This window comes from Budorcas taxicolor, chromosome 22 (genome assembly GCF_023091745.1).
Source record: "Budorcas taxicolor isolate Tak-1 chromosome 22, Takin1.1, whole genome shotgun sequence".
In the NCBI taxonomy this organism is placed as follows: domain Eukaryota; kingdom Metazoa; phylum Chordata; class Mammalia; order Artiodactyla; family Bovidae; genus Budorcas; species Budorcas taxicolor.
Genome location: NC_068931.1, coordinates 1,348,720 through 1,365,373, shown reverse-complemented (window position 1 = coordinate 1,365,373; position 16,654 = coordinate 1,348,720). Strand labels below are relative to the sequence as shown.

The following is a 16,654-nucleotide window of genomic DNA, read 5'->3' as shown; positions in this document are numbered from 1 at the left end:
TGATCATTGTCTTTGTAGATATATCTTACATATATTTTTAATTTTCATGAGATAATTAGAAGCTGTGGTTAAAGTTAAATTACATTACAAAAAAAAAAAGGCTTTTGATGCATCTTCACAAATTATTCTCCCAAAAAGTTGTTCACTTTCTTAGAGCAGTTAAGAGTGCCTGGTTACCCAAGACTGTCGGCTATGCCAGATGTTAAGAATTAATTTTTTTCAGTTATTTAAATTTGTATGTTTTAAGAGTCCTTTTTGAAAATGAAAATTATTCCCAGGCTTAAAACCTTTCATTATCTTCCTCTGCTCACTGAGCGCTTCATTTCGGTTTCCCAGACCGTGAGGCTCACTCACTCCAGCCACTCTGGCTCTGTCCCCCTCCTGCAGTTCCTCCAAGCTCCACAGCCCCTTCTCTGCCTTCCTAGACCTTCATGTGGTTGGCTGCTTTTCATCCAGGTGTCACTTGTTGAGACTCAGCTTCCTTGATGATCCAGGAAGACCCTTCCTGTCGCTTCCAGTCTTATCACTTCCTTTATTGTCTTCCTAGCACTTTTTCCATTGAGTGTCCTGTGAGTCCCTGAGCTGTGTATCGCAGGAGCTTTGTTGCCTCTTTGCTTTTGTACCCGCGGGGACATTGCTAGCACGTAGTGGGCACTCAAGTGTGTGTTGAAAGAGTTGGAGTTCCTAATGTGGTGGAACGTGATTTTCTTAGTTGTTTTTTTTTTTTTCCTGTGTTAATTGTCTTTGCTCATCTGTCGTTCGAGGCATTTGCTTTTTTATCGATTTGAGAGAACTGCCTATATAGCATCGTTTTTCTGGTATAGGCTGCATTTATTCCCCCTAGTTGCTTGTTTCTTTTAAGATGTTCTTCTTTGATGATGCAGATTACAGACCTACATTGTACCTGGCTATAGTAAGGACTCAGTAAACATCAGCCATCCATTTCCCTGAGCTTCTAGTCTTAAGAGGCCTTCAGGGGTTCTTTCCCCAATATTCTGGCTGTCTGGTTGAGCAGCCCACTCCCCATATTCACTCTCTTGAGTGAATTTGCCCTGTGTGTCAGGGTCAGACTCTCTCTGTGGCAGCCAGCAGGACGATAAGGGGAAAGGGCCTCATGGTAAGTTCAGGCAAGACTGCATTGTAGGAATTAGCTTGGCAGGCCAGGGGTGTGCGTAGTGATGAGGGAATATCCATCTGCTAGTGGTTTCTTGGCTGCCAGGGAGCAGGGTGTTATCAACAATAACTCTAGACAAAATTTTTTTTATTATACTATTGTTTCATTGACTGTTCTGAAGCATTTGACTGTGTGGACACAACAAACTGGAAGAATTCTTAAAGAGAAGGGAATACCAGACCACCTTACCTGTTTCCTGAAAAACCTGTGTGCAGGACAAGAAACAACAGTTAGAACCAAACATGCAACAACAGACTGGTTCAAAATTGGAGAAGGAGTACGTCAAGGCTATTTATTGTCATCCTGCTTATTTAACTTATATGTGGAGTACTTCATGAGAAACGCTGGGCTGAATGATCACAAGCTGGAATCAAGATTGCTGGGAGAAGTATCAACAACCTCACATAGGCTGATGATACCACTCTAGTGGCAGAAAGCAAAGAGGAACTAAAGAGCCTCTTGATGGGGGTGAAAGAGGAGAGTGAAAAAGCTGGCTTAAAAGTCGGCATTCAAAAACTAAGATCATGGCATTCAGTCCCATCACTTTATGGGAAATAGTTGGGGAAACAGTAATAGAGTTTATTTTCTTGGGCTCCAAAATCACTGTGGATGGTGACTGCAGTCATGAAATTAAAAGACACTCCTTGGAAGAAAAGCTGTGACAAACCTAGACAGCGTATTAAAAAGCAGAGACATCACTTTGCCAACCAAGGTCCATCTACTGAAAACTATGGTGTTTCCAGTAGTCATGTATGGATGAAAGTGTTGGACTGTAAAGAAGGCTGCGTGCCGAAGAATTGATGCTTTCAAACTGTGGTGTTGGAGGTGACTCTTGAGGAGGTGACTCTTGAGAGTCCTTGGACAGCAAGGTGATCCAACCAGTCAATCCTGAAGGAAATCAACCTTGAATATTCATTGGAAGGGCTGATGCTGAAATTGAAGCGCCAGTACTTTGGCCACCTGATGCAAAGAGCTGACTCTTTGGAAAAGACCCTGATGCTGGAAAAGATTGAGGGCAGGAGAAGGGGACAACATAGAGTGAGATGGTTGGATGGCATCATCAACTCAGTGGACATGAGTTTGAGCAAGCTCTGGGAGATGGTGAAGGGCAGGGAAGCCTGGTGTGCTGCAGTCCATGGGGTCACAAAGAATTAGACATAACTTAGTGACTAAACAACAAGAGACAGGTAATATGAGTTACAACTTAACCATTTTTGTTGTTCAGTCACTAAGTCATGTCGATATTTCCCTTGGAAATCTTGATTCCAGCTTGTGAGTCATCCAGCCTGGCATTTTGCATGATGTACTCAGCATATAAGTTAAATAAGCAGGGTGACAGTATACAGCCTTGACATACTCCTTTCCCAGTTTTGAACCAGTCCATTGTTTCGTGTCTGGTTCTAACTGTTGCTTCTTGTCCTGCATATAGGTTTCACAGGAGACAGGTAAGGTGGTCTGGTAGTCCCATCTCTTTTCAGAATTTTTCCAGTTTGTTGTGTTCACACAGTCAAAGGCTTCAGTGTAGTCAATGAAGCAAAAGTAGATGTTTTTTGGAGTTCCCTTGCTTTTTCTGTGATCCAGCAGATGTTGGCAATTTGACCTCTGGTTCCTCTGCCTTTTCTATCTAAATCCAGCTTGTACATCTGGAAGTTCTTGGTTCATGTAGCTTAGTATGAGAAAGTTAGCTTAGTATGAGGAGAAAAGAAAAGTGTGATTAGTAGAACTGGGCCAGCTCTTACCCTGAGTGAAACCCTTACCGTAGACAGAGACAGCTTGCCCCACCTCAGTGCTCTGATCTTTCCTCTGTCCAGGTACCAGCTGGAGGATGAGTCTGCCCACTTGGATGAAATGCCACTAATGATGTCTGAAGAGGGCTTTGAGAACGACGAAAGTGATTACCACACTTTACCACGAGCTAGGATCACGCGAAGAAAGAGAGGCCTGGAGTGGTTTGTCTGTGGGGGATGGAAGTTCCTCTGTACCAGGTTTGTCTCCCTTCACTGCCTAACCTCCTCCTCAGCGAGGTTACATTGTTATTTATAAGCTTAGCTTCTCAGCACATTTGTTTCCATATCAAACTAAAGAAGCCACTCTAAATGATATCCTGAAGAGTGTAAATAACCTTAGTCAAAACCAAACAGTGCTAATCCAAAAGGGACAGGAAGCCAAATTCACTTTTCTTGTCAGATGATCTAATGTTTAAACCCTGGAGAAGGAAATGGCAACCCACCCCAGTATTCTTGCCTGGAGGATTCCATGGATAGAAAAGCCTGGCGAGCCCCAGTGCATGGGATCGTGAAATGTTGGACATGACTTTAAAAGATGGAGACAGTTAGTGACCCTGTAATTAATACATGGTAAAATTGATTTTTTCACTGTACTGATATTTGTAAATTGGTACTTATGAATAATGTTCCTTTCTTTTCCATCTGTTATTTTATATGTACCCCTTGGCCTCGGTGGAGGATTAGTTCTAGGACCCCTGAAAAGTGAGAGTGATAATCACTCACAGGTGTCCAGCTCTTTGCGACCCTGGTCTGTAGCCTGCCAGGCTCCTCCGCCCGTGGGATTTTCCGGGGAAGACTACTGGAGTGGATAGCCATACCCTTCTTCAGGCGATCTTCCTGACCCAGGGGTCAAACCCAGGTCTCTTGTGTTGTGTTTACGGTCTGAGCCTCCAGGGAAGCCCCCTAGGAGCCCTGCAGTTACCAGTCAATGGATGCGCAAGTCTCCTACATAAAATAGCCTAGTATTTGCACGCAGCTACACACATCTTCCTGTATACTTCCTTGTTAGTATTTTTGTTTTTTCAGTTAAATGTGTATTTTTTCAGATGTCTTCTATTACAGGTCACTATAAGGCATAATATAGTTCCCTGTGTTGTGTCCTTGTTGTTTATCTGTTTTATATATAGTAGTATGTATACGTTTATCCCAGACCCCTAATTTGCCCCCTTCCTCACCACCCCTTGCTATCCTCTTTGGTAACCTTAAGTTTGTCTTCTATATCTCTGACTCTGTTTTGTAAGTGAGTTCATTTGCATCATTGTTTAGCTTTGCATAGAAGCACTATCACATGGTATTTGTCTTTCTCTGACTGACTTCACTTAGTATGATAATCTCTAGGTCCATTCATGTTGCCACAGATGGCATTATTTCATTCTTTTTTACGGCTGAGTAATATTCCATTGTATATATGTCCCACATCTTTAGCCATTCCTCTGTTGGCGGACACTTGGGTTGCTTCCGTGTCTTTGCTATTGTAAACAGTGCTGCAGTGAACATTGGTGTGCATGTATCTTTCCGAATTAAAGAGTTTTCTCCAGATTTATGCCCAGGAATGAGACTGCTGGATCATACGGTGACGGTAGTTTTTAAGGAACTTCCATACTGTTCTCCCTGAGCATCTCTAGCGGCTCAGACAGTGAAGAATCTGTCTGCAGTGCAGGATACCTGGGCATGGTCCCTGGGTTGGAAAGATCCCCTGAAGAAGGGAATGGCAGTCCACTCGAGTACTCTTGCCTGGAGAATTGCTTGGACAGAGGAGCCTGGTGGGTCACAGTCCATGGAGTCAGAGTCAGCCACGACCGAGCGCCTTTCAGTCCGCTGTTCCCCCTAGTGGATGCACCGGCTTACGTTCCTCCCAGTAGTGTAGGCTCCTTTTTCTCCACACCCCCTCCAGCATTTATTATCTGTAGACTTTTTAATGATGGCCCTTCTCACTATTGTGAGGTACCTGTGGTACCTTTTATAAATCTGTTTTGAACTGGATTGGTCTAAGACAGTTGTGTCAGACCCAGAATCAGGGTCTGGAGATAGAAGTTGAGCGTTGTTGTTATTATTGTGATAGTGGAAGCCCCTCAACGATGACTTTCCGAAAAGCATCAGTAGGCGTGTGGCATGGGCCTATGACGGGGAAAGGAGTGGGGGAAGGCTTATACTCCTTTTTTTTGGGTGGCAGAAAAAATAAGGGAGGAACAGTGAAATCATGTTGGAGAAGATGACTTTTATCCTTGATTGGGACCATTAGTTCATTTAAGTTAGAAGGTGTCTGGGATACAGATGAGGACTAAAAATAAGAGAAAGTTGGTTATGCTTTGGTAGAGGTCATCAATAATCAACAAAGGAAGATCAATAATCATGCATTTGTATCAAACCTAGCATAATTTTATTACTGTTTGTCCATCAGGGAGAGGCTTGGCCATTACAGCTGTGGAAGCGAGGTGGTGGTTACGGTGGGAACAGTGGCCAGTGTTGTCGGCTGAGGAGACAGCTGCGGTGGATGGGTTGGGGTGGAACTGTCTGATGGTGTGGCATGTGTTCCTCATTAGTGTGGGGTGGAGAAAGGAGTCGGACTCAAGCCCCTGGTGCTGTCTGAGGTGCACGTTCTCCCCATGGTTGAAGCCACGAGCTGGAAGAGTCCTTGTCGTGAGAGCTAAGGGGAAAGCTAGGGGTGGAAGAAGAGTCTGACTTGACGAGCCAAGGCCCTTCCTCCTCTGCTCCTGGACTGGGAACGGTGCCAGGACAGGGCCTGTGGTCTCCGTGCAGTAGGTCCTGGTTTGCCATCTTCCAGTAGAGAACACCTCCCAAGGGAATCCTGCAGTGGAAATGAGTGCCTGTTGTGTGTGGAGGATCCCTGGGTGTCAGTGTTTCCACAAATGCATGATTATTGATCTTCCTTTGTTGATTACTGATGATGTCTACCAAAGCATGAAAGTGTTTCCCTGGGTAAAGACTGAGGGCATGGGGGCAGGCATGGACGCAGGAAGCTGTGAGGACAGAATGTGGCCTCGTGTCTGCAGTGTGGGCTCCACGAAGGTGGCCTGTGCTGCAGGAGTGGCAACTTGCCTGTCCGGGGCAGGTATTTGCCAGGAATTGTGAGCATTAACAACACTGAATATACTGTTGAGTTATTTTTGGTCTCTTACAGGGTTTTGTTTTTACCAAATTGAACATAGGCAAATTTTGGATTTCATTTGTAGTATTCCTTTTCTTACTGAAGATATATTTGAAAATACAGATGTTAGTAGCAAAAATACCCATGTTTTGGGGAAGTTAAAACAGCTGAGTAACATACACTTGATATGTATTTAAAGTCTTTATCTTAAGAAATGATGGTCAAATTGGCACAGCTGACTGAGCCATTGTGGCAGCTTTACTCATGAGTGTCTCTCCATGTGGACCAGAGTGACCTAAGACATGGCCACACTTCATGTTCAGTTGACACCTGCTGCACCAGGAAATCGTTACAGAAATGAAAACTACCTTACAGGACAAAGTTTACAGTTAGCAACTTACATTGGTCTTATTTTCTTTATTTCTTATAGATTTCCAGTTTTGAATATTCATTAACCTTTTTATTTACTAAATACCACGGATTGGAACTCGTATGCTTGGGGCTTCCCTGGTAGCTCAGATGGTAAAGAATCTACCTGCAATGCAGGAGACCTCGGTTTGATCCCTGGCTTGGAAAGATCCCCTGGAGAAGGAATGGCTACCCACTCCAGTATTCTTGCCTGGGGAATTCCATGGATAGAGGAGCCTGGCAGGCTACAGTCCATGGGTCGCAAAGAGTTGGACACAACTGAGTGACTAACACAATGACAAGACATTATAAAATTGTGTTATTAAAATTATTAAGTGGTGGGTCAAAAAGTAGAAGTTGTGTAAAATTAGTTTAATTGCAGAAGAAATTGTTAGTGAATATTGTAGTAAAGGTAGCAAATAATATTAGTGAGCTCTGGATATTTCTGTGTATTTTTACTCGTAGATTCTGTGAGTAGTAAGGCTTACTTTAAAATTGTTCTTCTTCAGGGATTAAGTCGGCTTTCATTTCTTCATGGCTTAAGATCTGCCTTCTCATTTTTATTATTTGGCAAAAATTCCAACTCTGACAAATTTGATTCTGAAAAAATTTTTCTGTGATCTGTCTTCTAAACGTATGAGTGTCCTCCACATGAGTTACTGTGATGCACTCAGATATGTAGTTCTGGGGGTGGAAGTGGAGCAGTAATGTCTTTCTCAGGAGATTTACATTTCACTCCCTATAAAAAATCACTTTGTCCCATGAAAGTGGAGACCCTGAGTAGCATTTCCATATGAAGGGGCCTGTATCAAATGCTGGGATTATTCTTGGATCTCAATGGCCTCTACCCTCTCAGTTAACCTGCAGCACATTTGGAGTGCATAAGCGTGGGAAAATGCACATCTTTCAGGAGGACGCGAGTGCCCGGTTGCTTCTGGCTTGGTGACTGAAGATACTTGATGGATGGAATATTTATTTGTTTATTCAGGAAGCTCTAAATATTGGAAGTTGCCTAATTATGGTCACTTAAAATTTTAGAAGACAGGATCTTGGTATGTAGATGCTTTATTTAATATTGGAGTACTACTTTGATTGTAGAGGCATCTGTGAAAAGTTACTAATCCTAAAATGTTTTTAAGTAAAAAGGATACTTTGTGCATTACTGAAATTACTTTCAATTTGCATATAAATGGGAAAGTGCCTTCAGCGTGATGAGTCATTGAAGCCGCCTTCTGGACCCCTGCCCTTGTTCTGGGTGCAGGCTCCTGGCTTGTTCTGGGGGCAGCTCTCTGCTGCTCCTTCTCACTCACCAGTATTTACCAGTGTATTTTACTCTTGTTTCTTTGCCTTCAAATATTGCTCATGTTTACTTTCTGCCTTAGCTCTACAACTCCCTAAGACTTACATGTACTTTGTGATTACAAGTATTGTCTTTACTTGGTAGCACCTGTCTCTCTCACTGTCTTCTGTCTGCATAATCCAGTGGCAGTTCTGGTAGTGCCCCAGGCTTTTGTCCACTTATTTAATCTTGGCGACGCCACTGGACTTCATCAGTTCAGTTCGGTCACGTCCGACTCTTTGTGACCCTATGGACTGCAGCGCACCAGGCCTCCCTGTCCATCACCAACTCCTGGAGTTTACTCAAACTCATGTCCATTGAGTCAGTGATGCCATCCAACCATCTCAGCCTCTGTCTCCCCCTTCTCCCACTTTCAATCTTTCTCAGTATTAGGGTCTTTTCAGAAGAGTCAGTTCTTCGCATGAGGTGGCCAAAATATTGGAGTTTCAGCTTTAGCATCAGTCCTTCCAATGAATATTCAGGACTGATTTCCTCTAGGATGGACTGGTTGAATCTCCTTGCAGTCCAAGGGACTCTCAAGAGTCTTCTCCAACACCACAGTTCAACAGCAGCAATTCTTCAGCACTCAGCTTTCGTTATAGTCCAACTCTCACATCCATACATGACTATTTGAAAAACCATAGTCTTGACTAGACGGATCTTTGTTGGCAAAGTAATGTCTCTGCTTTTTAATATACTGTCTAGGTTGGTCATAACTTTTCTTCCAAGGAGTAGGTCTCTTTTAATTTCATGGCTGCAATCACCATCTGCAGTGATTTTGGAGCCCAAAAAATAAAGTCTGTCACTGTTTCCACTGTTACATATATTTGTCATGAAGTGATGGGACCAGATGCCATGATCTTAGTTTTTTGAATGTTGAGCTTTAAGCCAACCTTTTCACTCTCCTCTTTCAGTTTCAAGAGGCTCTTTAGTTCTTCCTTGCTTTCTGCCATAAGAGTGGTGTTATCTGCATATCTGAAGTTATTAATATTTCTCCTGGCAATCTTGATTTCAGCTTGTGCTTCATCCAGCCCAGCATTTCTCATGATGTACTCTGCATATAAGTTAAATAATCAGGATGACAATATACAGCCTTGACGTACTCCTTTTCCTATTTGGAACCAGTCTGTTGTTCCATGTCCAGTTCTAACTGTTGCTTCCTGGCCTGCATACAGGTTTCTCAAGAGGCAGGTTAGGTGGTCTGGGATTTCCATCTCTTTCAGAATTTTCCACAGTTTCTTGTGATCCACACAGTCAAAGGCTTTGGCATAGTCAGTAAAGCAGAAATAGATGTTTTTCTGGAACTCTCTTGCTTTTTCCATGATCCAGGGGATGTTGGCAATTTGATCTCAGTTCCTCAGCCTTTTCTAAAACCAGCTTGAACATCTGGAAGTTCATGGTTCACGTATTGCTGAAGCCTGGCTTGGAGAATTTTGAGCATTACTTTACTAGCGTGTGAGATGAGTGCAATTGTGTGGTAGTTTGAACGTTCTTTGGGATTGCCATTCTTTGGGATTGGAATGAAATCTGACCTTTTCCGGTCCTGTGGCACTGCTGAGTTTTCCAAATTTGCTGGCATATTGAGTGCAGCACTTACACAGCATCATCTTTCAGGATTTCAAATAGCTCTACTGGAATTCCATCACCTCCACTAGCTTTGTTCTTAGTGATGCTTCCTAAGGCCAGCTTGATTTCACATTCCTAGATGTCTGGCTCTAGGTGAGTGATCATACCATCATGATTATGTGGGTTGTGAAGCTCTTTTTTGTACAGTTCTTCTGTGTATTCTTGCCATCTCTTCTTAATATCTTCTGCTTCTGTTAGGTCCATACCATTTCTGTCCTTTATTGAGCCCATCTTGGCATGAAATGTTCCCTTGATATCTCTAGTTTTCTTGAAAAATCTCTAGTCTTTCTCATTCTGTTTTTTTCCTCTATTTCTTTTCATTGATCACTGAGGAAGGCTTTCTTATCTCTCCTTGGTATTCTTTGGAACTCTGCAATCAAATGGGTATATCGTTCCTTTTCTCCTTTGCTTTTTGCTTCTCTTCTTTTCACAGCTATTTGTAAGGCTTCCTCAGACAGCCATTTTGCTTTCTTGCATTTCTTTTTCTTGGGGATGGTCTTGATCCCCATCTCCTGTACAATGTCACGAACCTCCATCCATAATTCATCAGGCACTCGGTCTGTCAGATCTGATCCCTTGAATTTATTTCTGACTTCCACTGTATAATTGTAAGGGATTTGATTTAGGTCATACCTGAATGGTCTAATGGTTTCCCCCACTTTCGTCAATTTCAGTCTGAATTTGGCAGTAAGGAGTTCATGATCTGAGCCACAGTCAGCTCCCATTCTTGATTTTGCTGACTCTATAGAGCTTTTCCATCTTTGGTTGCAAACAATATAATCAGTCTGTTTTCGGTGTTGACCATCAGGTGATGTCCATGTGTAGTCTTCTCTTGTGTTGTTGGAAGAGGGTGTTTCCTATGACCAGTGTGTTCTCTTGGTAAAACTTTATTAGCCTTTACCTTGCTTCATTTTGTATTCCAAGGCCAAATTTGCCTGTTACTCCAGGTGTTCCTTGATTTCCTACTTTTGCATTTCAGTCTCCTGTAATGAAAAGGACATCTTTTTGGGGTGTTAGTTCTAGAAGGTCTTGTAGGTCTTCATAGAATCGTTCAGCTTCAGCTTCTTCAGCATTACTGCTCAGGGCATAGACTTGGATTACCGTGATATTGAGTGGTTTGCCTTGGAAACGAACAGAGATCACTCTGTCGCTTTTGAGATTGCACCCAAGGACTGCATTTCTGACTCTTTTGTTGACTATGATGGCTACTCCATTTCTTCTAAGGAATTCTTGCCCACAGTAGTAGATATAATGTTAAATTCACACATTCTAGTCCATTTTGGTTTGCTGATTCCTAATATGTTGGTGTTCACTCTTGCCATCTGCTTTTTGACATCTCTTGGACTTTATAGCGACTCCCTAACCACCACTTTTTCACTATTAGTAGCAGAGTGTTATGAATAATTTAGTTATATTTTGGAAGTCTAGGATCCTTAGTTTTTTCTATACAGGATTATTGAGAAAAAATAAACTGTTGAATACGTGTTTTTGGTATTTAATTTAGAGTTTATAGAGTATGAAAGTTCGGAGGTTACTGGTATGTTAATTTCATGTGCTGCTAATAGTGGTGTCGATACTGAGGTTTTTATTCTAGTAGATGTTTACAGTGTCATGTGGCAAAGACCGTGGTTTTACATTTATAGGGCCTTTTACTGGTAGACCATGTTGATACCAGGATAAACTCTGGAAAATCCACATTTTTTCAGTTTTATATTTATTTTTTCAAACACTGAGCTTGGCTGTCCTTTGTTCATCTTAAAACTTGTCTGACTTTTTGTACATTAAGCCATTAGATTAGATAGTCACCTGTTTCAGAAGAAACTTCCCGTCTGAATGCATTCCTGGTGGGTTTCTCCTGTGTCTGACGTGCACACCCGCCGAGCACCATTGTCCCAGCTGCCATGCTGCCCGCAGTGTGTTCCGTGTCCACCAGCTGTGCTCCACGGCTTCCCGGGGATGCTGGGAGTATGCTTGATCTCTGGTGTTGTCGAATCCTTGAAATGTGGATGGTGTGACTGAGGAACTGGACTTTTTATGTTACTAAGTAGTAAGTAATTCACACTAAAATAGCCACACGTGGAGAATGGGTGCTTTATTGGACAGTAAGTTTTTGTGACAGTGTTGTAAGGTTGGATAAGATGGTTGGATGGCATTACTGACTCGATGGCCATGAGTTTGAGCTAGCTCTGGGAGTTGGTGATGGGCAGGGAAGCCTGACATGCTGCAGTCCACAGGGTCATGAAGAGTCGGACACGACTGGGTGACTGTACTGAACTATAAGGTTGGAGAGCTAAAAACACATATTCAATAGTTTATTTTTTCTCTATAATTCTGTATTAAAAAAACTAAGGTTCCTAGACTTCCAGCATGTAACTAAATTATTCATGACACTCTGCTACTAATAGTGACAAAGTAGGGGTTAGGGAACCTCTCTGAAGTCACCTGTGAGGTCACAAGGTCCACGGTGAGCTCCTGGCACAAGGCCCGCCTCCCTCAGGGAAACATTGAGCTCTGTGCCTCCTTCCAGACCTAAGGTTTTCTGAGCCCAGCCAGGAACCTGGTGGATATTCGGGAGGAATAAACACCTAGTGTATTCCCTCATACAGCACATCTAAGTGTTCTTTGTTTGATGGTGATTTCTTTTTCACATGTGGTGCACCTCATGCATCTGCATGCTGTCCTTGCTCAGCGGCCATGCTGGCCTTTTCTGTATCCTTCCAGTTCTAGCATGTGTGCTGCTGAAGCGAGCACGGTGAAGTGATGTTTAAAGAATGACCTCTGAATGACTGGAGCAGAGGGAAGACCTGCTGTGAATGTGACATGAGTCAGTTATGTGTGTCACTCTGCTTCCGTTGTCATACCTCCTGACACTGGCATTGTCCCTTAACTTTGTCAGAGTGAAGTAGGGCACGCCTGCCTCCTCCTCCTGCTTGGTGGTTCTTTTGTTCTTGGCTTCAGCTTCCCTTCCTAAATAAACCATTGTGAGTCTCTCTCTACATTTTGGAAATTTTAATTAAACTGAATTGTTAACATTGAAGTTTAAATTCATGATTATTTTATGCTTACTAAAGATGAATTTGATACCTTTTCATCATTTTCTGAAGTATTTTAAGAAAAGTTCTCCCACTATGAGTTTTATCCGAGAGTTCTCCCACTCTCGTATAAAGCTTCATACTCTCTACTCAGATACAACGGGTGAGTAGACGAGGGGCGTCCCAGGAAGAGGACGAGTTTGTGTCCCTGGAGCCCTGGCACTACTGGAGCAGCAAAGGTAGACCCAGCATGAAAACGTGCGCCTCACGGGAGGGGCGGCTACGTGACAGTGCAGCCAAGCTTTACTGCCATGTGAATAGCCCATTAAACGTTGGTGTCCTTTCAGAATATGGCCTTGAGTCATCGGTCTTAATTTTATATTCATGCTACTAGAAAAGTCATCTTTTAGAGGAGGAGAAAAGTGACTACCTAAGACAAAATGAGGATGCCGCTGCTGCTGCTAAGGCGCTTCAGTCGTGTCCGACTCTGTGCGACCCCATAGACGGCAGCCCACCGGGCTCCCCCATCCCTGGGATTCTCCAGGCAAGAACACTGGAGTGGGTTGCCATTTCCTTCTCCAATGCATGAAAGTGAAAAGTGAAAGTGAAGTCGCTCAGTCGTGTCCAACCCTTAGAGACCCCATGGACTGCAGCCTACCAGGCTCCTCTGTCCATGGGTTTTTCCAGGCAAAAGTACTGGATGGTCACGTTTTAATTAATTGATGTCTAAGAGCCTTTGTCAGAATCACCCAGTGGTGTATTGAGAATTATCTATAACGTATGGTGACTCTTTTCTCAGTATATGCAGCATTGACTGCTTCAGAATGTTAGTGGTTTTATTTTGCCAGTGAGAGGGTCTTAAACAGCGAAGGCAGTCTCCCTGAGGTTCCAGGAGTCATCACACACTTGTATAAGCTCTTTCAGTACTTCTATGTCAAATTTAAATTAGTATAGCTGACCCATTTTAAGAAACCCCTTACTACTTAACAGTAGATAAGCTGTTGGTGTCTGGTGTCAGAAACAATATTGGCTCTGGATATTTAGAATTAATTGTAAAACATTTAGAAAAACATATACAACACATATCTTTTGTTTCATGCAGTTGCTGTGATTGGCTGATAAATATTTGTCAAAGAAAGAGAGAATTGAAAGCTCGTACGGTGTGGCTTGGATGTCCGGAAAAGTGTGAAGAAAAACATCCCAGAAATTCTATAAAAAATCAGAAATATAATATATTTACCTTTATACCTGGGGTAAGATTGTTAAATTGTTGAAAATGCACTAGATATTGGAGATTGCTAACTTTGTTCTCATTTTTTTTCTCTCATTAATTCTGTCATATCCAAATCAGAGACCTTTGAACCATGGGTATTTCAGATAATTGTGAAATAATTCATATAGTTTTCTTCTTCTTTTTTTGTTTTCTTATATGTTATTAATAACCACATAGTAGAGTTCAGCTCAAGAAAATTTATAGTCTGATTATTGCCTTCAGTTCCAGATAAACATCACATTTATATCATTGTAGAAATAATCACATAAAGCTAAATAAAATTACCAGAAAATAAGTCATAAATTTTGACTGGGAATTTGTTTGGAGGGAAATGTTGAGTGTATATAACGTTTAAAGCGTGCTAAGGCTGTCACTCAAGCGCATTTCTGGCTCAAGTCTCTGGCGTCTCTGGGTCCTGTTGCGCACTAGGTTTGTTTGAGCCCTCTGAGCATCTCTGAGGGGTAAGGGGTTTGACTCTAAATGCGATTTCACCCCTACTGCCATCTTGCTGGGGCTTCTCCTTTGCCCTTGGACGTGGGGTATCTTTTTAGTGAGGTCCAACAATCTCCAGAAACCATACTCACAGAAATCTAGTCAATCTAATCACACTAGGACCACAGCCTTGTCTAACTCAATGAAACTAAGCCATGCCCGTGGGGCAACCCAAGATGGGCGTGTCATGGTGGAGAGGTCTGACAGAATGTGGTCCACTGGAGAAGGGAATGGCAAACCACTTCAGTGTTCTTCCTTGAGAACCCCATGAACAGTATGAAAAGGCAAAATGATAGGATACCGAAAGAGGTACTCCCCAGGTCAGTAGGTGCCCAATGTGCTACTGGAGGTCAGTGGAGAAATAACTCCAGAAAGAATGAAGGGATGGAGCCAAAGCAAAAACAATACCCAGCTGTGGATGTGACTGGTGATAGAAGCAAGGTCCGATGCTGTAAAGAGCAATATTGCATAGGAAGCTGGAATGTCAGGTCCATGAATCAAGGCAAATTAGAAGTGGTCAGACAGGAGATGACAAGAGTGAACATTGACATTCTAGGAATCAGCAAACTAAAATGGACTGGAATGGGTGAATTTAACTCAGATGACCATTATATCTACTACTGTGGGCAGGAATCCCTCAGAAGAAATGGAGTAGCCATCATGGTCAACAGAAGAGTATGAAATGCAGTACTTGGATGCAATCTCAAAAACGACAGAATGATCTTTGTTCTTTTCCAAGGCAAACCATTCAATATCACAGTAATCCAAGTCTATGTCCCAACCAGTAACACTGAAGAAGCTGAAGTTGAATGGTTCTATGAAGACCTACAAGACCTTTTAGAACTAACACCCAAAAAAGATGTCCTTTTCATTATAGGGGACTGGAATGCAAAAGTAAGAAGTCAACAAACACCTGGAGTAACAGGCAAATTTGGCCTTGGAATGTGGAATGAAGCAGGGCAAAGACTAATAGTTTTGCCAAGATAATGCACTGGTCATAGCAAACACCCTCTTCCAACAACACAAGAGAAGACTACCTATGGACATCACCAGTTGGTCAACACCGAAATCAGATTGATTATATTCTCTGCAGCTAAAGATGGAGAAGCTCTATACAGTCAACAAAAACAAGACGAGGAGCTGACTGTGGCTCAGACCACGAACTCCTTATTACCAAATTCAGACTTAAATTGAAAAAAGCAGGGAAAACCGCTAGACCATTCAGGTATGACCTAAATCAAATCCCTTATGATTATACAGTGGAAGTGAGAAATAGATTTAAGGGCCTAGATCTGATAGATAGAGTGCCTGATGAACTATGGAATGAGGTTCCTGACATTGTTCAGGAGACAGGGATCAAGACCATCCCCATGGAAAAGAAATGCAAAAAAGCAAAATGGCTGTCTGGGGAAGCCTTACAAATAGCTGTGAAAAGAAGAGAAGCGAAAAGCCAAGGAGAAAAGGAAAGATATAAGCATCTGAATGCAGAGTTCCAAAGAATAGCAAGAAGAGATAAGAAAGCCTTCCTCAGCGATCAATGCAAAGAAATAGAGGAAAACAACAGAATGGGAAAGACTAGAGATCTCTTCAAGAAAGTTAGAGATGCCAAGGGAATGTTTCATGCAAAATGGGCTCAGTGAAGGACAGAAATGGTATGGACCTAACAGAAGCAGAAGATATTAAGAAGAGATGGCAAGAATACACAGAAGAACTGTACAAAAAGGATCTTCACGACCTGGATAATCACGATGGTGTGATCATTCATCCAGAGCCAGACATATTGGAATGTGAAATCAAGCTGGCCTTAGAAAGCATCACTAAGAACAAAGCTAGTGGAGGTGATGGAATTCCAGTAGAGCTGTTTCAAATCCTGAAAGATGATGCTGTGAAAGTGCTGCACTCAATATGCCAGCAACTTTGGAAAACTCAGCAGTGGCCACAGCAATGGAAAAGGTCAGTTTTCACTCCAATCCCAAAGAAGGGCAATGCCAAAGAATGCTCAAACTACCGCACAATTACATTCATCTCACACGCTAGTAAAGTAATGCTCAAAATTCTCCAAGCCAGGCTTTAGCAATACGTGAACCGTGAACTTCCAGATGTTCAAGCTGGTTTTCGAAAAGGCAGAGGAACCAGAGATCAAATTGCCAACATCCCCTGGATCATGGAAAAAGCAAGAGAGTTCCAGAAAAACATCTATTTCTGCTTTATTGACTATGCCAAAGCCTTTGACTGTGTGGATCACAAGAAACTGTGGAAAATTCTGAAAGAGATGGAAATCCCAGACCACCTAACCTGCCTCTTGAGAAACCTGTATGCAGGCCAGGAAGCAACAGTTAGAACTGGACATGGAACAACAGACTGGTTCCAAATAGGAAAAGGAGTACGTCAAGGCTGTATATTGTCACCCTGCT

At 42.5% G+C, this 16,654-nt stretch overlaps 1 protein-coding gene and 1 non-coding gene across 2 annotated transcripts in view; one reads left to right on the top strand and one right to left on the bottom strand.

The window, feature by feature from the left end:
* Positions 1-16,654, top strand: part of ATP9B (ATPase phospholipid transporting 9B (putative)) — a 158,080-nt gene that overhangs the window by 11,801 nt on the left and 129,625 nt on the right. Inside the window, exons 2-3 of the mRNA XM_052660348.1 lie at positions 2,986-3,159; positions 13,578-13,728. Of these exons, the coding sequence (XP_052516308.1) occupies positions 2,986-3,159; positions 13,578-13,728 (325 nt within the window). The remainder of the gene's footprint in view (positions 1-2,985; positions 3,160-13,577; positions 13,729-16,654) is intronic.
* Positions 12,088-12,194, bottom strand: LOC128067599 (U6 spliceosomal RNA). The gene has a single exon (XR_008201411.1). It is a non-coding gene; the product is annotated as a U6 spliceosomal RNA (small nuclear RNA).